At 47.5% G+C, this 22,437-nt stretch overlaps 1 protein-coding gene across 3 annotated transcripts; it reads right to left on the bottom strand.

Annotated features, from left to right (window-relative positions):
* Window positions 1-49: 49 nt before the first annotated feature.
* On the bottom strand, window positions 50-22,129 carry LOC122937887 (neoverrucotoxin subunit alpha-like). 3 transcript variants are annotated; one of them, XM_044293054.1, is made up of 4 exons: window positions 22,103-22,129; window positions 3,675-3,781; window positions 3,432-3,536; window positions 50-1,636 (listed from the first exon to the last, which is right to left on the bottom strand). In XM_044293054.1, the coding sequence occupies exons 3-4, from the start codon at window positions 3,511-3,513 to the stop codon at window positions 180-182; spliced, it is 1,539 nt and encodes a 512-aa protein (XP_044148989.1). In that variant the 5' UTR covers window positions 3,514-3,536; window positions 3,675-3,781; window positions 22,103-22,129; the 3' UTR covers window positions 50-179. The 3 variants fall into 3 exon arrangements, with proteins under 3 accessions (XP_044148989.1, XP_044148990.1, XP_044148991.1); XM_044293055.1 differs by lacking the exon at window positions 22,103-22,129 and adding an exon at window positions 19,037-19,086; XM_044293056.1 differs by lacking the exons at window positions 3,675-3,781; window positions 22,103-22,129 and adding an exon at window positions 19,037-19,092.
* Window positions 22,130-22,437: the final 308 nt, after the last annotated feature.

Genomic DNA, 22,437 nt, shown 5'->3' with positions numbered 1-22,437 from the left:
CTATGGGGCCAGGGCTGCGTGAAAAACGCTGAATATAGAACGTGCTGCGATTTTTCACGCAACGCAGAACTGATGCGTTAAAAAAACGCTCATGTACACAGCCCCATTGAAATGAATGGGTCGGGATTCAGTGCGGGTGCAATGTGTTCGCATCATGCATTGCACCCGCGCTGGAAAACTCACTTCTGTGAAAGGAGCAATAGTCTCTCTACGATAAAAATCAAACCATACTTTACAGGAGACAGACACTCCGGAGTCATCCCTTTGCCCTTCTTGTAATAATGCATACCGATTCCGGCACATTCACTGCATTCAACAGATGTGACCAGTCGATTGGTGCGTGGCCTTTGTAATCCGTACAATTGATCTATAATTTCTACCTTCTTATGTATATTGCTTTGTTCGAACCATTGTTTAGTTTCCCCTTCGTTAAAGCTGTCCTGAAGATCCCAAGTTTCCTTGTGAAGCCAGGACTCTAAATGTGAGAGATACGGGTCTGCAGAAGCCAAGGAGGAGAAGTTAACGCAAAATGTGCTGGGAAAGTTTGGATCAAGAATTTCTCTCATCAGCTCTCTTTCCTCTGACACCACTCTGAAACCCTTCAGTTGCTTTAATAATGAATGGACAGTCTCCATCTCCTGCCATCTTCTGATGAGAAATGTCCTGATGTTCTTGTCCCTAAATGGAGATTTCTCTTTACTGGTGAGAATGTTCGCCAGAATAGACTCTTTCTTCTTTCCACAACGTATAGCTGGCAGTACTTGGGACAACTGTTTCTGGAATTTAACCCTAAAATATTCAAAAAGTTTCTTGAACTGGCTGATCTTGTTGAGAGCTGGGAAAGCTATGGCCGCCGGATGTCTCATCATATCGTTACACTCTCTGACGACTTCTGACATCTGCTGCAGGATAGTCTCTGCTGTGAAAACCAGATGATCACTAATCTGTCTTACCAAGCTGGCAGCTCTGTCGTCCAAGTTTTTCAAGGGGTACAGCCAGACTTTTATAGGCACGGCCTTCTCCCCATCCTCTCCTAATAGTTTTGGGAGGCTGGCATAGGTTGTCACTGCTTCCTCGTAATTCACTGGGTTTTTCTCTAGAGCAAAGTCCCCATGAAACTTACAGTTGAACTGACGGACTTCTTCATTCTCTGCTTCATTCATCTTCACCTCTCCTGTGAGATTTCCTATCTTCATGACCATTCCTGTAATTTTTCCTTTAACATCTTTAGTTGTTTCAGCGTTGGAAATTTTTTTGTCAAATATGAAGAATGCCTGGGCTCCATATAAAATGGCGGTAACCACATGGGTTGCTATCCCTTTGTCTAACACATCTTTGTAGGTGATGTTCTTTTGGCAGAGGTGGTTCATACCAAGTTGATCAAACCTGGTGGTCCTCAAGTACTTCAGAGTGACTCGAGCTTGTTTCTTCGATTCCTTTGTATCAGTAAAGTATTTTCCAGATCCCCCGACTTGGACCATGCCACTCCACAGACTGAGCTTTAATTCTCCAGAGACATCCAGAGCAGACGACTTGCCAGAAACCGTGTCAGATGCCAGCACTTCAAAATCTGTGCTATTTTGAGGCGTTGTGGAAATATTGTTGGCCAGATCCTCTCTGTTCCATAGGGTAATGCCTGAGACCAAAGACAAAAGATCATTATGAATTACTTAGGGTAGAGGCAGATGTGACGTAGGACACGATGCAGTAGAAAACCAGCGCAGCCTGTGAATATGAGGAAGTCCACACAACAACCCAAGTAAACACCTCACCGTCCATTGTCACATGTGAACACTGATCATGAAAAGGTTTTATGTCCCCCTGAAGAGAGTGCACCACTAGGTGCATTGTGTGCAATCTGGGGGAGTGTAAGGTATTCAACCTATCTGCAAGGTATTATTGATGTTGGACTTTGCCTTGGAATTAAAACAGTCATAACCCGAGATTTAGGCTACATGCACACGACAGATGTTTTTTGCGGTCCGCAAATAGCAGATCCGTGATCCTGTTTTATTTTTTTTACGGCTCACCCTCATTACCATTGTCTGCAAATTTTGTAGGTTGTGTTTCTGTGTCTTCAGTTATTTTTTTTGTGGTCCGCCAAAAAAAACTGAAGGCTGTAATTCTTGAAATTTAATATATACAGGTTTCCCAGCAACCATCCGCAAAAAAAAAAAAACGGATGCGGATGACATACAGTTGGCTTCCGTTGGTCTCCCGCATTTTTTTGCGGACCCATTGACTTCAATGGGTCCGCAAAACTTTTTTTTTGCGGACAAGAATAGGACATGCAATACTTTTTTTGCGGACGGGAAACACTGACAGCGGACGCGGAAAATAAATGGTTGACTACACCGCAATTTTAATGGCTCCATAGAAATGCATGGGTAACCATCCGATCAGCCCAAAAAAAAAACAGAACGTACGCAGAGAAAAACATGTAGCCTTAAGGGTCCATTCACACGTCCGTTGTTTCTTTCCTGATCTGTTCCGTTTTTTGCGGATCAGATCTGGACCCATTCATTTTCAATGGGTCCTGAAAAAAAATCGGACAGCACAATGTCTGACCTTTTTTCAGGACTCATTGAAAATGAATGGGTCCAGATCTGTTCCGCAAAAAACGGAACAGATCAGGAAAGAAACAACGGACGTGTGAATGGACCCTAACGCTGTAAATATAGCCTAAGGCCATACAGTGTAAGGCGACTTTCACACTAGCGGCATGGAACTCCGGCAGGCTGTTCCGGCGGGTGATGTTTGCCGTGCTGCCGCCGACACTCCAGCCCGCCCCCATCATAGTCAATGGGGCCGGAGTGGTAGTCCGTGGGCACGTGTGCACTAGCGGCAGCACAGATCCGACAGGCTGTTCACCCGCCGGGACAGCCTGCCGGAGTTCCCTGCCGCTAGTGTGAAAGTAGCCTAACGATACATGCACACGACCATTGTTTTGGTCCGCATCCGAGCCGCAGTTTTTGCTGCTTGGATGCGGACCCATTCACTTCAATGGGGCTGCAAAAGATGCGGACAGCACTCCGTGTATTGTCAGCAGTGATTTCCAGGTGCGGCTCTAAACACAGAAGAGGAGCAGATCTTTCCCTTATACCTTATGTCTGTCACCACCTCGCTGGCTCGGATATTTCCATCGGCCCCATAGAAATGAATGGGAGAGGTGGCCGTGCAAGCACTGTGCGCTCCCATTCATTTCTATGGGGATTCTGGAGGGCCAATAGGAAGGCTTGGTGATGGCCAGACCTGGCACCGCCGGCCACCACTTTGCCGGCCTCATGTTAGGCTTTGTTTTAGAAATAGGTGCGGGTTCCAGAGGTGGGACCCGCAGCTATCAGACAATGGGGCAAACCTAGGGATATGCCCCATCGTCTGAGAGGACACAACCCCTTGGAGACAAGATATCATTTTACTTATGGAGTTACCTGGAATAAGTTTCTCTTCATAACAATTGTACAACATCCCGAGAGAGAAGGGGCGTCCTAGAGATGGGATTTCTAGAGTCATTTTGATTGATGTCCTTGGTTCTCCTGCAGGGAAACAGAGCATCGCAGCCTGAAGTACATGAAGGGCTTGTTACATCTGCACCTGGACTTTGTGTTCACCTTTGAATATCATGTATCTATCTACATACAGATATAAATTACATTAAACACACCGTTACTCACCTAGTCCTGATCCTTAGTTTTAGCGGGTTTTGTCCAAAGCTGAATTCACAATTCCGCAGGTGTCAGAAGTGAAATCTCCCAGCATTCCTTGCTGGTTCAGTCAGCCTCTTGTAATTTAAAGGGGGAGACAACGAGACAGTGCTATCAGAGCCTACATTATGTACAGGGAGGCAGTAATATCTGTACCTACATCATATACAGGTGAGACGGAGGCAGTACTATCTGTACCTACATCATTTATAGGGAAGTAGTACTGTCTGTACCTACAGATGTAGTAGGGTTAACACGCATGCTTTATGAGACGTGTTATCTAAACTAAATGTGTTAAGCAAACACCTTCAATTGCTTTTGTTTCAAGATAACTCAAATTTCTTAAGTCATTGGCCCAGATTCAAGAAGCACTTGCGCGGGAACAAGTGTGATTTGCGCCGCGCAAGTACTGATTTGCTCCTATGCAAATTTGCGGCTGATTCTGTAAACCAGTTAAGCCTGAAAAGCGGCCATTTTCCCGCGCACGCAGCCTAGCTGTTCCTGCGCAATTTTCGTGCAATTTTGCGCGGGGTGTAAGTTGCGCCTTCATGGAATTCCCTCAGCGAATATGCAAATTAGGTACTGCCGATGATTCAGAAACATGCGCGTGTGATGCGCATCTTGCGCTGGAAGCGTGCAAGCTTTTTTCCCTGGGCAAACTTGCTCCTGTTAAAAGCAGGGGCAAGTTAGCAAAAGATGGCCAAATGTCATCTGAAGGAGCGCGCAACTTCAGCAGCACCTAGACAGACGATCTGAACAAGCAGAGCACCCACATGGGCACCATATAGGACTTCCTTATGCTGCTGGAGTGCAGCAATCAGGATGTCCATCTCTGCAGCCACAAAGTTGGCCTTCCTTATTTTGGTCCCTTTGGGAGGTGCCATGTCTTGCAAAAGGGCTGAATTTCCTTGCTCAGGGGGGGGTAGGAAAAAGCAGGATGAAATTCAGCAAAGAACCTGCGCAAGTCTGCTCCTATTTATTTGCTCAGTGCAAGCAGCTGAGCAGGATTTGCCCTGAAATTATGCTAGCAAACCTCTGCTGAGCCGAAAATTCCTCATTTACATAGGGGCACACCCACTTTGACTTGCACGGCCTTGCGCCCTCAGCTTTGCCTTAAACAGGAGCAAATTAAATGAACAAACGATTCCTGAATCAGGTGGCAATTTGGCAAAATTGCTCCAGCGCAGAGAAATTCAGCTGAGCGGCTCAGGTGTAAGTAATGGGCAAATCTACCTGAATCTGGGCCATTGTGTTAAGAGTTTGTGTGCTAACCCTGCTACATCTGTACATGAGACAGGGAGGCAGTACTATCTCTACCTACATAATTTACAAGGAGAGACAGGGAGGCAGTACTATCTGTACCTACATCATATACAGGGGGAGGCAGTACTATCTCTACCTACATAATTTACAAGGAGAGACAGGGAGGCAGTACTATCTGTACCTACATCATATACAGGGGGAGGCAGTACTATCTGTGCCTACATAATTTACAAGAAGAGAAAGGGAGGCAGGACTATCTATACCTACATCATATACAGGGGGAGGCAGTACTATCCGTACCTACATAATTTACAAGCAGAGAAAGGGAGGCAGTACTATCTGTACCTACATCATATACAGGGGGAGGCAGTACTATCTGTACCTACATCATTTACAAGGAGAGACAGGGAGGCAGTACTATCTGTACCTACATCATATACAGGGGGAGGCAGTACTATCTGTACCTACATAATTTACAAGAAGAGAAAGGGAGGCAGGACTATCTGTACCTACATCATATACAGGGGGAGGCAGTACTATCTGTACCTACATAATTTACAAGAAGAGAAAGGGAGGCAGGACTATCTGTACCTACATCATATACAGGGGGAGGCAGTACTATCTGTACCTACATCATATACAGAGGGAGACAGGGAGGCAGTACTATCTGTACTTACATGATTTACTGGGAGAGAACAGGGGGGTAGTAACAACACTGCCTTAATCATTTTTTAAAAACGAAGAACGACAAGTGCCTACATTATTTACTGCTAGAGACAAGAAAACAACACAATACCTACATTACTGGAGGCAGTACTATCAGTGCCTATATAATTCACAAGGACAGAGAAAGAGGCAGTACTATCCAGACTTACATCATTTACAGGAAAACCCATATAAATGTCACTGTAATCGTACTGACCTGGAGAGTTAGGAGAACAGTTATTATCTCATAGGGAACGCCACAAATCGACGGCCCAAGGCAGACGTATAGGATGTCAAGCGAACAGGACACAGGCAAAACAGACCATGACAGTAAGCAGATTAGGCAATAGTGGTAGCACTACCACAGAACCAAGTGCATGGACAGACCAGAGGAAGAACCCAGAGAGCGGAGAGCAAGTGAGCCCTGTTCTTCACAGAGCCCCTGATGGTGGTGATGAACTGGGCCGAGGACTCCCTGGTCGCTCCTCTAGGAAGGTCCTCTAGCACTTGGCGGGGACGTGATGACGTAGTCACGCTATGTTGCGCCCTCCTCCTCCCCCTCGCCACACTGATCCATGCTCTATCCTGGATGATCTGAGCGTTCTATCGCATGCAAGTCCTGTTACATCTCCGGACCTCCTCAGAGTCTCTCCCGCTTATTTGCTGTGCCGAGACTGCCTGTTGCTATGTGCCACTTCCTGCAGGATTCCTCTCCCTGGTCCTTCCCTGTTCCCTTCTACCTCTCTGGTTCTTCCGCTTCATCGCTCTCCGACGGCCCTAGTATTCAGATTTGAAGAAGACGTGCTCCGTCTCCCCGTCATGTCCTCCTTTGTTTATTTGATCCATTCATTCTTCCCTTCCTTTCTTTGTGTACTACCCCCGACATCCTGGCTGTGTTTTATTAGATTAAACGATTTCCATTACTCGTTGCCTCTATGATTGTATTGCTGGAATGGTGATTGCTGCATTTTGTATGAACTTTTTTCCTCTTTTGGATGAATTGTTTTTCTTTTGAGCGCCATCTTCCTTTCTGGTAATTAATATAAATTAGGCAAAGAAAGGAGGGAGAGGAGAAAGTCAGAAAAAGAAAGAGGGGAGGAAAAGAAAGAAAAGAGAAAAGTAAGAGTGCAGAGGGCAGGTCCGGCGCCAGGGGTCGCTTCTACAGGTGGTATGTCAGTTCTTAGAGTTTTTGTCGTGACCCCAGTTGCATTTCAGCAACGAGGGACTAAGTCCCCCTATGTAGAAGGTGATGGTAGAACACTCTGGTATAGGCAACCCTCATACCAGAGTGGTATGAGGGTTACCTATAGTGTCCCTATAGGTGCGGCTTTGCACTCGTCACGGTGATCCTACCTGGGTATCCAGAACCCCAAGTGAGGTCGTCCGCGGCAGTGATAATAGGGTGAATAGTTGAGGGATTTGCAGAATAAATGGAGTCCAGAATTTTATTGAAGTTGAAACAGCTTTACTTGATTACACTTGTATCAGGAAACAATCTTCCAAACCTTATCTTGGTTATCAGCAAGCTTTGGCTTAAGTTTTGGCAGGCAAACACATTCGGCTTTGCTACATCTGTCACTTTCTTTGGCTCTGCTGTGCTATCAGATTAAATAGAAACGTTTCCATTCTGCTGTACTTAGCTTATTGTAGTCTGACTCTGTCTTTCTCCTGATCTGTATCTTTCTCTTTATCCAGGGAATCTTTCTTCCTAGCTTTGGAGGCATTCAGCTTAGATCTACGGGCCCAGCAGAGCAGACAGTGCTCTGCTGGCTGGAACACAGCCATCCCCTTGCAGGGGGTACTCTCTTCTGCAGGCTCGCCCAGCACGGACGAGGGCCTGCTCCTTCCCCTTACAGGGGATCCCTTAGACTGACCTTCATTAGCTAAACTCTTCCCTCTCTAGAGAGGGCTAGAATGGATAGAAGGTTCCATTCCAGGCAAAAAAGAGAAAAAGCAGAAGAAACGAAGAAAAGTTATTATTAAAGGGAAAAGATGGGAAGGGGGAGAAAAAATGGGCAAGAGGAAGGGAAGAAAAAAAAATGGCCCCTAAGCAAAATAGGTGTTCTGCTGAACATACATCGGTCAAAACAGGCCAGAAACTGACAGCATCACCTAAAATTGATCAATTTTTGAAGTCCCCAAAGGTTGTCCCTACAAGAGCGGGACATAAAGGGTCGCAAGATGTGGATGTAGTTAAAAAAAAGGTGGATCCAATATGGAAGAAGTTTCTGACTATTAGCGTTGATCACAAATATTCTAATTCCAATTTTTATCGCGAATATTGGCACTTCGAGAATTCGCGAATATCTAGAATATAGTGCTATATATATATATATATATTTGTATTCGTGAATAGTCAAAAAAACATTTCATCTGAACCCATGATCCCTCACGGCTTCTTTCTTGTGGGCCAATGAGAAGGTGCAATATCTTTGACTTTAGGAGCAGAGTTGATCGCAAATTTTTGTATCGCAAATTTTTTTATTTCCGATTTTCGCATTCAAGAAAATAATGACTGGAGATCACGAATCCTCGAATATATGACGAATATTCGCGAAATATTGCGAATTTGAATATTGCCCCTGCCGCTCATCACTGCTGACTATTACATTCAGGAGGTGGGGGCGGAGAGAGATGATGTTACTGTGTTGTCCAAAGGCGAATCCTCACCACTGAATGAAAATCGATGTGCTTTGTTACTGGAAAAAAAGGATTAAAATGGAAAATTTGCCCAAAAAATAGCTGTTTTGGCACAGTTATTATTTAATTTTTTTGACCGTGTTCCTCTGAGGGGTTAGGTCATGGGATATTTTTATAGAGCAGATTCTTACGGACGCGGTGATACCTATATTTATTTAGGTTTTACACTATATTATCCTTTTATAAACAAAAAAAAAAACATTTTAGTATCTCCATAGTCTAAGGGTCATTTTTTTTTTGTTTTTAGCCGATTATCTTAGGTAGGGGCTCATTTTTTGTGGAACGAGAGGATGGTTTTATTGGCACTATTTTGAGGGGCATATGACTTTTTGATCGCTTGCTATTACACTATTTGTCAGGTAAGGTGACAAAAAAATGCCTTTTTTTTGCACCGTTTTTTTTTTTGACCGTGTTCATCTGAGGGGTTAGATCATGGGGTATTTTTAATAGCAGATTCTTACGGATGCGGCGATACTAATATGTCTACGTTTTTTACATTTATTTAGGTTTTACACTATATTATCCTTTTATAAACAAAAAAAACATTTTAGCATCTCCATAGTCTAATAGTCATTATTTTTTGTTTTTAGCCGATTATCTTAGGTAGGGGCTCATTTTTTGTGGGATGAGAGGACGGTTTTATTGGCACTATTTTGGGGAGCATATGAATTTTTGATCGCTTGCTATTACACTATTTGTGAGGTAAGGTAACAAAAAAATACTTTTTTTTGCACCGTTTTTATTTCATTTTTTTGACCGTGTTCATCTGAGGGGTTAGGTCATGGTGTATTTTTATGGAGAAGATTCTTACGGACGCAGCGATACCTAATATGTCAACTTTTTTTATTTTAGTTTTACAAAATAATATTTTTTTAAATGTTTTGTTTTTGCCTGAGAACCATATCTTTTTTTCTGATTGTCAGTGGCTAAATGGAATTAAAATTGGGGAAGGGGATTAGAAATTTAGTCCTCCATGGAAGTGTGATACTCCCTGAAGCAACCAATAATGCAGAGGCCCGGATGATCGGGGCACGTGTCACACTGAGTAGTGGTGTCCCGTATACCCCTCCTGTGACACACTCTGCACTTTTTTGGGATCCGTCCCTTCTTTCCAGTATGGGGGACCACACCTGGAAAGTGTTGGCCAGGGACGATCCGGGCGCCTCCAGTTCCCGAGGTACTCCGGCCTGCTCTTTCCCGGTCAGAAAAGACCAGGGCCTGGAGGACTGCCTCATAGACCTGGAGGAATTTCCCTGTGTTGCCAGCGCACAGGGACAGGGGTGATGCCATTACCGTGAATTGTGGACAGTACAAGGACATCCCTTTTGTCCTTATATCTGACCAGCAACAGGTTTCCACTGGTAAGGGCACGGGTCTCACCCCTGGGAATAGGTACCTGGAGGGGGTGGGTAGGGCTGCCGCGTTGATTTTTCCGCACGGTCCCACAAGCGGACGTGGATCTGGAACAAGGGGATACTAGTATAAAAGTTATCCACGTACAGGTGGTAACTCTTATCTAGCATTGGGTGCATAAGGCCCCACACAAGTTTCCCGCTAACACCCAAAGTGGGGGGACATTCTGGGGGTTGAATACGGGAATCTCGCCCCTCGTACACACGAAACTTGTAAGTGTACCCTGAGGTACTCTCACAAAGTTTGTACAGCTTCACGCCATACCTCGCCCGCTTAGAGGGAACATACTGGCGGAAAATGAGTCTCCCCTTGAAAGAATTGAGACACTCATCAACTTCCAGGTACATAGGCCTCCAAAAATTTGGCCCCAAAGTGATCGATGACCGGCCTGATTTTGTACAGGCGGTAATAGGCAGGATCACCTTGGGGGGGACATGCTGCATTATCTGCATAATGCAGACATTTCCGGATGGCATCAAACCGGGTACGTGTCATGGCCGTACTGTAAAGTGGGGTCTGGTAGAAGATGTCCCCACTCCAGTAATGCCTGACACTGGGTTTTTTGACTAGGCCCATGTGCAGCACAAGGCCCCAAAATGTCCTCATCTCAGCTGCACTGACAAGTCAAGCCATCAGCCCTAGCCAAAAGGGAGCCTGGGTGTTGAGCAATGAACTGTTGGGCGAACACTTTGTTTGCTCCACCATCAGATTTACAAAGTGGTCACTGAAAAAAACACTAAAATAGTCATATTCAGTGAAGCCCACTGTGGGAATCTGGATCCCTGCTTGGCCAACAAAATCAGGAATCGCAGGCTCAAAATGCTCTGGGGTACACCATGCAAGTTCACCGGTAAGGGGCTCCGGTGGACTTAACTGGTGGGCCGGAAAACTAGTATGAGCCCCAGAGCTTCTCGTACTAGTGTGGGCCACAGGGTCCCTAGCATGGCGATTAGGGTGATGCAACAAAAAACTATTATTTTTTTCCCACTAAACTTTCCCTGAATATCCCTGCCTAACATAACCTGTCCCTAACCTTTCCCTAAATACCTTTTAGTGCCAGATGGCACTGTGGAGGGTCAGAAGGGGGTGCTGGGCATAGATGGGGGTGCTGGCTCTAGAGATCCGATCGCAGGCTCCTCTTTCCTCGCTCCTGGAAACAGAAAAGAGCGCTGCAATTATTTGAACCTCCCGCCCGCCCTGCAACCAATCAGAAGCGATCCTGAGAGGTGATGTCACCATCACCTCTCAGGATCGCAGGATGGTGATTGGTGGTGTATTATCACACCACCGATCACCATCCTGTTCCGGGTTATCGGGTCCCCAGGGAACCAATAGGTGTGCTTTTGGTGGGTTTTGAACTAATTGTGGTGTGTGGGTGGCGCACTGTTATGGGGGATCTGTGGGTGACGCACTGTTATGGGGGATCTGTGGGAGGCGCACTGTTATGGGGGATCTGTGGGTGACGCACTGTTATGGGGGATCTGTGGGTGACGCACTGTTATGGGGGATCTGTGGGTGACGCACTGTTATGGGGGATCTGTGGGTGACGCACTGTTATGGGGGATCTGTGGGTGACGCACTGTTATGGGGGATCTGTGGGTGACGCACTGTTATGGGGGATCTGTGGGTGACGCACTGTTATGGGGGATCTGTGGGTGACGCACTGTTATGGGGGATCTGTGGGTGACGCACTGTTATGGGGGATCTGTGGGTGACGCACTGTTATGGGGGATCTGTGGGTGACGCACTGTTATGGGGGATCTGTGGGTGACGCACTGTTATGGGGGATCTGTGGGTGACGCACTGTTATGGGGGATCTGTGGGTGACGCACTGTTATGGGGGATCTGTGGGTGACGCACACTTATGGGGGGGATCTGTGGGTGACGCACACTTATGGGGGGGATCTGTGGGTGACGCACACTTATGGGGGGGATCTGTGGGTGACGCACACTTATGGGGGGATCTGTGGGTGACGCACACTTATGGGGGGATCTGTGGGTGACACTCATGGGGGGGATCTGTGGGTGACACTTATGGGGGGATCTATGGGTGACACTTATGGGGGGGATCTGTGGGTGACACTTATGGGGGGATCTGTGGGTGACACTTATGGGGGGGATCTGTGGGTGACACTTATGGGGGGATCTGTGGGTGACACTTATGGGGGAATCTGTGGGTGACACTTATGGGGGAATCTGTGGGTGACACTTATGGGGGAATCTGTGGGTGACACTTATGGGGGAATCTGTGGGTGACACTTATGGGGGGGATCTGTGGGTATCACTTATGGGGGGGATCTGTGGGTATCACTTATGGGGGGGATCTGTGGGTGACACTTATGGGGGGGATCTGTGGGTGACACTTATGGGGGAATCTGTGGGTATCACTTATGGGGGGGATCTGTGGGTAACACTTATGGGGGGGATCTGTGGGTGACAGGCCGGGAGGACGATCACTGGCAGCGTGAGTCACTACGTCATGCGCCCATGCCGCCTGCTTCATTCATAAAGTGGGCGTGAGTGACGCGCCGCCCGCCCGGCCTCCCTCCTCTCTGCTACCTACCGAGCGCTTGTAGTTGTAAGTAGCGCTGATTATGCAATTTCATTATATACACAATTAACTATTACAGAATACAGATACGATTATACAGTGAGCGGGGCCCGTGTAGTAGAATAGTCACTGCACGGGCCCCGCTGTCATTATAAAAGCAGATGCCGGCCCCCAGCCCCTCCTCCCTCACAGCTGATACACCCGCCGCATCATTGAAAATACGGCAAAATCAGCAGCATTCGCCCCATAAGACACACTGGTATTTTCCCCCCACTTTTGGGGGGAAAAAAGTGTGTCTTATAGGGCGAGAAATACGGTAATAGATGGGGTTTGAGAAACACTTCCAATTGTCCACGGTGTGATTCACCTGAGGCCGATCATTTACATATGTTTTGGACCTGTACAGAACTAGAAGAATATCGGAGGGCAATACACAACATTAACGGAGGTGATGGGCGTGGCTTTACAGAGGTGGGTGTGGTTATCGGTTTGGGGTCGTGACCGGTGAGGTCTAGCTTTCTTGGGTGAAGCCAGTGGCCACCCTATGCTCCACCCGCCTGGACATCCTTTCCAGTGACATCATGTGCAGGCAGCGCAGTGGCAGTATGACAAGGCAGGGTGATGTTTAACCACCTCAGCCCCCCTAGCTTAAACACCCTTAATGACCAGACCACTTTTTACAATTCTGCACTACACTACTTTCACCGTTTATTGCTCGGTCATGCAACTTACCACCCAAATGAATTTTACCTCCTTTTCTTCTCACTAATAGAGCTTTCATTTGGTTGTATTTCATTGCTGCTGACATTTTTACTTTTTTTGTTATTAATCGAAATTTACCGAAAGTTTAGCAAAAAAACAACATTTTTCACTTTCTGTTGTAATTTTTTTTTTTAATACATTTCTATATACATTTTTCTCTAAATTTATTGTTCTACATGTCTTTTATTAAAAAAAAATGTTTGGGTAAAAAAAATGGTTTGGGTAAAAGTTATAGCGTTTACAAACTATGGTACAAAAATGTGAATTTCCGCTTTTTGAAGCAGCTCTGACTTTCTGAGCACCTGTCATGTTTCCTGAGGTTCTACAATGCCCAGACAGTAGAAACCCCCCACAAATGACCCCATTTCGGAAAGTAGACACCCTAAGGTATTCGCTCATAAGCATAGTGAGTTCATAGAACTTTTTATTTTTTGTCACAAGTTAGCGGAAAATGGTTATTTTTTTATTTTTATTTTTTTCCTTACAAAGTCTCATGTTCCACTAACTTGTGACAAAAAATAAAAACTTCCATGAACTCACTATGCCCATCACAAAATACCTTGGGGTGTCTTCTTTCCAAAATGGGGTCACTTGTAGGGTATTTATACTGCCCTGGCATTTTAGGGGCCCTAATGCATGAGAAGTAGTTTGAAATTTAAAATGTGTAAAAATGCCCTGTGAAATCCTAAAGGTGCTCTTTGGAATGTGGGCCCCTTTGCCCACCTAGGCTGCAAAAAAGTGTCACACGTGTGGTATCGCCGTACTCAGGAGAAGTAGGGTGTTTTGGGGTGTCTTTTTACATATACCCATGCTGGGTGAGAGAAATATCTCTCTACAACTTTGTATTAAAAAAAATGGGAAAAGTTGTCTTTTAGAGAGATATTTCTCTCACCCAGCATGGGTATATGTAAAAAGACACCCCAAAACACATTCCCCAGCTTCTCCTGAGTACGGCGATACCACATGTGTAACACTTTTTTGCAGCCTAGATGCGCAAAGGGGCCCAAATTCCTTTTAGGAGGGCATTTTTAGACATTTGGATCCCAGACTACTTCTCACGCTTTAGGGCCCCTAAAATGCCAGGGCAGTATAAATTCCCCACATTTGACCCCATTTTGGAAAGAAGACACCCCAAGGTATTCAATGAGGGGCATGGCGAGTTCATAGAAGATTTTTGGGGCACAAGTTAGCGGAAATTGATTTTTTTTTGTTTTTTCTCACAAAGTCTCCCTTTCCAATAACTTGGGACAAAAAGTTCAATCTTTCATGGACTCAATATGCCCCTCACAGAATACCTTGGGGTGTCTACTTTACGAAATGGGGTCACATGTGGGGTATTTATACTGCCCTGGCATTTTAGGGGCCCTAAAGCGTGAGAAGAAGTCTGGAATATAAATGTCTAAAAAATTTTACGCATTTGGATTCCGTGAGGGGTATGGTGAGTTCATGTGAGATTTTATTTTTTGACACAAGTTAGTGGAATATGAGACTTTGTAAGAAAAAACAAAAAACAAAAATCAATTTCCGCTAACTTGTGCCAAAAAAATGTCTGAATGGAGCCTTACAGGGGGGTGATCAGGGAGTCTATATGGGGTGATCACCACCCTGTCATTGATCACCCCCCCAGTAAGGCTCCATTCAGACGTCCGTATGTGTTTTGCGGATCCGATCCATGGATCCGTGGATCCGTAAAACACATACAGACATCTGAATGGAGCCTTACAGGGTAGTGATCAATGACAGGGGGGTGATCAGGGGTTAATAAGTGACAAGGGGGGTATAGTGTAGTGTAGTGCTTGGTGCTACTTATTACAGAGCTGCCTGTGTCCTCTGGTGGTCGATCCAAGCAAAAGGGACCACCAGAGGACCAGGTAGCAGGTATATTAGACGCTGTTATCAAAACAGCGTCTAATATACCTGTTAGGGGTTAAAAAAAAATCGCATCTACAGCCTGCCAGCGAACGATTGCTGCTGGCAGGCTGTAGATCCACTCGCTTACCTGCAGTTCCTGTGTGCGCGCGTTCACAGGAAATCTCGCGTCTCGCGAGATGACGCATAGATGCGTGACTCTGCCTGAGACAGCCGCCTCCGGAACGCGATCCTGCGTTAGGCGGTCCGGAGGCGGTTAAAGGGACCACGACTGCCGCAATTTTGAAGTGAGAAAATGAGTGGGCCCCCTAATGAACAGTGGGCCCCAACACTTGCTCGGGTATGCCCGGTGGTGATGCCGGCCCTCGGAGGGACGGTGACTTTCTCCCTGCAGCTCACGCTTAGAGAGCACTGTGCTGCTGTCTGAGAGTGAGCTGTTCAAAAGGACATCCTTGTGTCCGTCCAGGCCCTGCGCCGGACGGAGGGCAGGAAGTCTGAAAGCCGGACTGTCTGGCCTAAAACCTGACCTCTGGCCACCCTAGCAGCAGGCTGCTGTGGAGGTCACAATTAAGGGGACGATCCGCTATGGAGGTCAGTGTAAAGGGGCAGATTGCTGTAGAGGCCACTGTTAAGGGGGCGGCGTGTTGTGGAAATCACTGTTAAGGAGACGAGGTACTGTGGAGGTCACCTTTAAAAAGGCGGGATCGCTGTGGAGGTCAATGTTAAGGGAGCGAGATGCTGTGGAGGTCACTGTTAAAGGGGAGGGCACTGTGGAGGTCTCTGTTAAGGGGGCAGGGAAAGGTGGAGATCACAGTTAAGGGGACGGTCCGCTATGGAGGTCAGTGTTAAAGGGCGGGGTGCTGTAGAGGTCAGTGTTAAGGGGGCGGGGTGTTGTGGAGGTCACATTTTAAGTGAACGGATCTTTGTGGAGGTCACTGTTAAAGAGGACCTTTCATCGGTTCAAACATTGTGAACTAAGTATCATGACATATACAGCGGCGCCCAGGGATCTCACTGCACTTACTATTATGCCTGGGCGCCGCTCCGTTCTTCCGTTATGTCCTCCGGTATGTTCGGGGACTTGGTTATAGTAGGCGGAGACTTAGGGGACTTGGTTATAGTAGGCGGAGTCTTCCCTTGTCCTGCTGGGCGTCTCCTTCTCCTAGGCTGTAGCGCTGGCCAATCGCAGCGCAGAGCTCACAGCCTGGGAGGTTTTTCTCTCAGGCTGTGAGCTCTGCGATTGGCCAGCGCTACAGCCTAGGAGGAGGAGACGCCCAGCAGAACAAAGGCAGTCTCCGCCTACTATAACCAAGAGTCCTAAGTCTCCGCCTACTATAACCAAGTCCCTGAACATACCGGAGGACATAACGGGAGAACGGAGCGGTGCCCAGGCATAATAGTAAGTGCAGTGAGATCCCTGGGCGCCGCTGTATATGTCATGATACTTAGTTCACAATGTTTGGACCGATGAAAGGTCCTCTTTAAGGGGGCGGGTTATTGTGTAAATCACTGTTAAGGAGATGAGGTACTGTGGAGGTCACTAATAAAAGGGACGGCCGCTGTGGAGGTCACTGTTAAAAGGGAGGGCGCTGTGGATGTTACTGTTAAGGGGGCAGGCCGCTGTGGCGGTCAATGTTAAAGGGGCGGGCACTGTAGCGGTCACTGTTAAGGGAGGAGGGGACTGTGGAGGCCACTATTAAAGGGGCAGCGGGGTACTGTGAGGTCACTGTTAAGGCAGCGGGGTACTGTGAGGTCACTGTTAAGGCAGCGGGGTACTGTGAGGTCACTGTTAAGGCAGCGGGGTACTGTGAGGTCACTGTTAAGGCAGCGGGGTACTGTGAGGTCACTGTTAAGGCAGCAGGGTACTGTGAGGTCACTGTTAAGGCAGCAGGGTACTGTGAGGTCACTGTTAAGGCAGCGGGGTACTGTGAGGTCACTGTTAAGGCAGCGGGGTACTGTGAGGTCACTGTTAAGGCAGCGGGGTACTGTGAGGTCACTGTTAAGGCAGCGGGGTACTGTGAGGTCACTTCTAAGGCAGCGGGGTTCTGTGAGGTCACTGTTAAGGCAGCGGGGTACTGTGAGGTCACTGTTAAGGCAGCGGGGTACTGTGAGGTCACTGTTAAGGCAGCGGGGTACTGTGAGGTCACTGTTAAGGCAGCGAGGTACTGTGAGGTCACTGTTAAGGCAGCGGGGTACTGTGAGGTCACTGTTAAGGCAGCGGGGTACTGTGAGGTCACTGTTAAGGCAGCGGGGTACTGTGAGGTCACTGTTAAGGCAGCGGGGTACTGTGAGGTCACTGTTAAGGCAGCGGGGTACTGTGAGGTCACTGTTAAGGCAGCGGGGTACTGTGAGGTCACTGTTAAGGCAGCAGGGTACTGTGAGGTCACTGTTAAGGCAGCGGGGTACTGTGAGGTCACTGTTAAGGCAGCGGGGTACTGTGAGGTCACTGTTAAGGCAGCGGGGTTCTGTGAGGTCACTGTTAAGGCAGCGGGGTACTGTGAGGTCACTGTTAAGGCAGCAGGGTACTGTGAGGTCACTGTTAAGGCAGCGGGGTACTGTGAGGTCACTGTTAAGGCAGCGGGGTACTGTGAGGTCACTGTTAAGGCAGCGGGGTACTGTGAGGTCACTGTTAAGGCAGCGGGGTTCTGTGAGGTCACTGTTAAGGCAGCGGGGTACTGTGAGGTCACTGTTAAGGCAGCGGGGTACTGTGAGGTCACTGTTAAGGCAGCGGGGTACTGTGAGGTCACTGTTAAGGCAGCGGGGGTACTGTGAGGTCACTGTTAAGGCAGCGGGGTACTGTGAGGTCACTGTTAAGGCAGCGGGGTACTGTGAGGTCTCTGTTAAGGTAGCGGGGTACTGTGAGGTCACTGTTAAGGCAGCGGGGTACTGTGAGGTCACTGTTAAGGCAGCGGGGTACTGTGAGGTCACTAATAAAGGGACGGCCGCTGTGGAGGTCTCTGTTAAGGGGGCCGGGAATGATGGAGGTCACAGTTAAGGGACTGTAACCGATGGTCAGTGTTAAGGGGTGGGGGGCCGTAGATGTCACTGTTATAGGGGATAATGTCGATATCTTTTAACGACACAGACAAACATTACGTGGAATAGATGAAATCTACCCGAGCGAAGCCGGCGCCTTCAGCTAGCACAATATAATACACGTACGCCAACCGGGAACTCATAGATAGAGTTCTGGAATATGGCTGTAAAACACTATAAATAAATTGAATGGAGCTAAACCACGAGCAGACTCCTGCTGGGGCTTTGCGAGGGGTCCGCACCAGGAGTGGACCGGGACATTCTTGCCGTGGTCTTGAAAACCCCTCAGTCTCAAGAACTTCAGAGTCTCAGTCGTCTCCCTCTGAAAACAATGGGAAATGATTTCAGCGCAGATGCAGCCTGGCACAAAATCAGGGATCTCAACTCTCCCGGAGGTTCAGGGAGTCTCCCGCTATTAGATAGCGGCTCCCTGACACCCGCATGTGAAACATATCTCCCGGAAAGGTTTATCTCAGTCAGATAGCAGAGCAGAGAGATAAGAGAAGTGACAGGACAGAGTTTAGATTACAGGTTGAATTAACCCTTTAGGGTCAAATTGGCTTTTCAAGGAGATATATATGTTAAAGGCATCCCGTCTGTCTCATTCAGTAGCTATATAACTATTGAAAGAGATGTATTTTAAAAAAAAATACATTTACACATTTAACCCTCCATTTTAATTATATTATTTACCCCAGTGTTAAATTCACACCCCCTGGATGCTTTAATCATATATATAAATATGATAATTTGGGGCAGGGTAATGAGCCCGGTCCTCCACACCATAGAGCAAAGTGTGCAGATACTTAAAATGTTTGGAAAATGTAATAAAAAGTTCGTGAAAAAAAAGAAAAAAGAAAACCTCCCTGAAATGAGAAGTGCACCTCCCTGAAATGAATTTTTGCAGGTTGGGATGTCTGCAAAATCCACACTGAAACCCGCGCCTAAACTCCTCCGTGTGATCTAGTCTGCATGACGGTGCAGGTCTGTCGAGAAATGTCCGCACCAGACAGCGATAAACGTGTTCTCTTACCAGCAGCTCCGGTGTCCACCGCCTCACCCCGGTAATGGAGTCACAGCCTAGGAACAGTTTCACTTTCAGCTTGGGCATTCCATACAGACAGCGCCACCTAGTGGTCATACAGAGGTGCTGCGCCCACATACACTGATCATGAAAGCAGAATGTCTAAACAGCATAATCCCTGACACAGCAAGGAACTCCCTTAACCCTTTAATGACCAGCTATTTTTCTTTTTCACTATTTGCTTCTCTATGTTTAAGCAGCCATACCGGTTTTTTTTTGTTTGTTTTTCCGCTGACAGCTGTATGACGCCTAGTTTTATGTAGGAGAAATGTGTTTTTTTGGGTTTTTTTTGCAGCTGTTTGAGAACATTTGTATTGTATATACTTTTTTTTGTTTACATGGCAAATATAGAAAAAGCCATTTTGGACGTTGCTTTTTTTTAATTACTTTATTGTTACTTAATTTCGGTCATGTGGTTACCTAATAAGTGGGTTTTTTGTCACTTATTTTTGAAATTTTTCTGTCAATTACAATCACTTATTTATTATCATTCATGCAAGCTTTTTTTTTTTTGCTTTTTTTTATACCTTTTTTTAAACAAAAACCCCATTAGGAATTACTCTCTTACATATTATTTTATACTTATAATGTATTAGCGTATTCCCATATACCATTACGTTACGCAGGGTGCAGGTGGTAGAGCAGAAGGCTTCTCTAAGCTGTTAGTTGTAGTTCATTCGTGGAGCAGTAGGTAACGGGGACCCCGACCTTAGACTGGTAACAGATTCTGGTTCCGGGAGGCCAGGATGACGGCAAGATCTGGACACCGATCCCATAGTAATCAGAGAAAATTTAGGAAAGATAATATTTCATTTAGTCCTAGCAGATTAGGTTACGCTCACATCTGCGGCACCGGATCCGGCAGGCTGTCGCGGCAGAGAGCAGCCTGCAGGTTTTCCCCGGATCCGGCATAGCCGGACTCTACTCATCACCTCCAGTTCCCCACTGACTAAATTAAGGATCTGGCGGCGAAGCATCGTCTTTCCAGCATAAATGTCGGGTTTCGGACGTCATGGAACAGTTTTTGTCCATCTGACAGCCGCCATTTGTGCCGGATCACAGGCGTCTGCCATTGACGATCCGCTATGGAGGTCAGTGTAAAGGGGCAGATTGCTGTAGAGGCCACTGTTAAGGGGGCGGCGTGTTGTGGAAATCACTGTTAAGGGGGAGGGCACTGTGGAGGGGGCAGGGAAAGGTGGACGGGGCACAGTTTAGGGGACAGTCCGCTATGGAGGTCAGTGTTAAGGGGCGGGGTACTGTAGAGGTCACTGTTAAGGGGGCGGGGTGTTGTGGAGGTCAGTGTTAAGGGGGCGGGTTATTGTATAAATCACTGTTAAGGAGATGGGGTGCTGTGGAGGTCACTAATAAAGGGGCAGCTGCTGTGGAGGTCACTGTTAAGGGGGCAGGACACTGTGGCGGTCAATGTTAAAGGGGCGGGCACTGTAGCAGTCACTGTTAAGGGAGGAGGGGACTGTGAGGTCACTGTTAAAGGGGCAGTCGCTGTGGAGGTCTCTGTTCAGGGGGCCGGGAATGGTGGAGGTCACAGTTAAGGGATTGAAATCTATGGTCAGTCTTAAGGGGCAGGTGCTGTCGAGGTCACTGTCAAGGGGACGGGCCCCTGTGGAGGTCACTGTCAAGGGGGCGAGCCCCTATGGAGGTCACTGTCAAGGGGGCGGGGTGCTGTGGAGGTCACTGTCAAGGGGGCGGGCCCCTGTGGAGGTCACTGTCAAGGGGGCGGGGTGCTGTGGAGGTCACTGTCAAGGAGGCGGGGTGCTGTGGAGGTCACTGTCAAGGGGGCGGGCCCCTGTGGAGGTCACTGTCAAGGGGGCGGGCCCCTGTGGAGGTCACTGTCAAGGGGGCGGGCCCCTGTGGAGGTCACTGTTAAATGGGAAATGATTTCAGCGCAGATGCAGCCTGGCACAAAATTCACACTGAAACCCGCGCCTAAACTCCTCAGTGTGATCTAGTCTGCATGACGGTGCAGGTCTGCAGGGCCGTCTTTACCAAGGGGCAAAAGGGGCAGCTGCCCTGGGCCCAGTTGCTCCTGGGGGGCCCAAGGCAGCTGCCTCTTGAGCCCTGCTAGCTACTGCCCTGGGTGTCAGGCTGTCGGCTACACAGGCATCATGATCGTACTGTGTTAATGATCTTAATTCTAGGACCTTAATGAGTTTTGCTTTAGGACCTTAATGACATCATTACCATGTGACCAGTAACCTAGCAATTACTGGTCACATGGCTATGAGGTAATCACAGGTCCTACAGAAGTTAACTGTGGAGCTTTTTTTCTGTAAAGATTACATCAGAAAAAGGTGACAGGGGCTGTTATGTTAATATACTGTAAACTACTGTATAGTGGGTGCTGTATACTGTGTGGTGGGCTATATATTGTGTAATGGGCTGTATATTGTGTGGTGGGCTGTATATTGTGTGGTGGGCTGTATCTGTATACTGTGGGGGGCCTGTATAGTGTGGGGGGGGGGCCTGTATAGTGGGGGGGAGTGCTATACTGCTGTACTGTATAGTGTGGGGGGCTGTATCGTGTATAGTTTGGGGTGCTGTATACAGTGAGGTGTTGTATACCGTGAGGTGCTGTATACTGTGGGCTGCTATACTGCTCTACTATATACTGTGGGGTGCTGTATACTATAGGGTGCTATACTGCATACTGTGGGGTGCTGGGATGCACTGTAACACTAGGGTGAGCCGAGCCCTGGTCTCCTTCCTGCAGAGCGGTGCCCACTTCCAGCCTGAGCCCAGCTGCCCAGAGCACTGATCCTGAGCCGCTGGAGTCTTCAGAACTGGAAGTATTTACAGGCATTCACTGGACTCTACCAGATTAGTGGATGTTTTGTGTGTGTGTTGTGGTGGAGGCCGTGATTGCCTGCTAAGGTGTCGGAAGGGGGGATCCAGGAGGCCCAAGTAAATTTTTGCCCGGGGTCCAATCAATATTAAAGACGGCCCTGCAGGTCTGTCGAGAAATGTCCGCACCAGACAGCGATATACGTGTTCTCTTACCAGCAGCTCCGGTGTCCACCGCCTCACCCCGGTAATGGAGTCACAGCCTAGGAATAGTTTCACTTTCAGCTTGGGCATTCCATGCAGACAGCTCCACCTAGTGGTCATACAGAGGTGCTGCGCCCACATACACTGATCATGAAAGCAGAATGTCTAAGCAGCATAATTATGGGATTTTACTAAAGTATGACGTAAAGTCATGATTTTATTAAAGACACGGAGGCGAGTATTGCTTTAACCTTTCTTTACTTCTACCATAGCAGCAAAGAGAGAAAATGGTATACAAAAAAGAAACCATGGTAACAGACTCCTCCCCCTTATCCCAGTATATCCTT

The sequence above is a fragment of the Bufo gargarizans genome, chromosome 5 (genome assembly GCF_014858855.1).
Source record: "Bufo gargarizans isolate SCDJY-AF-19 chromosome 5, ASM1485885v1, whole genome shotgun sequence".
Lineage (NCBI taxonomy): Eukaryota > Metazoa > Chordata > Amphibia > Anura > Bufonidae > Bufo > Bufo gargarizans.
This window is presented reverse-complemented; position numbering and strand designations above follow the sequence as displayed.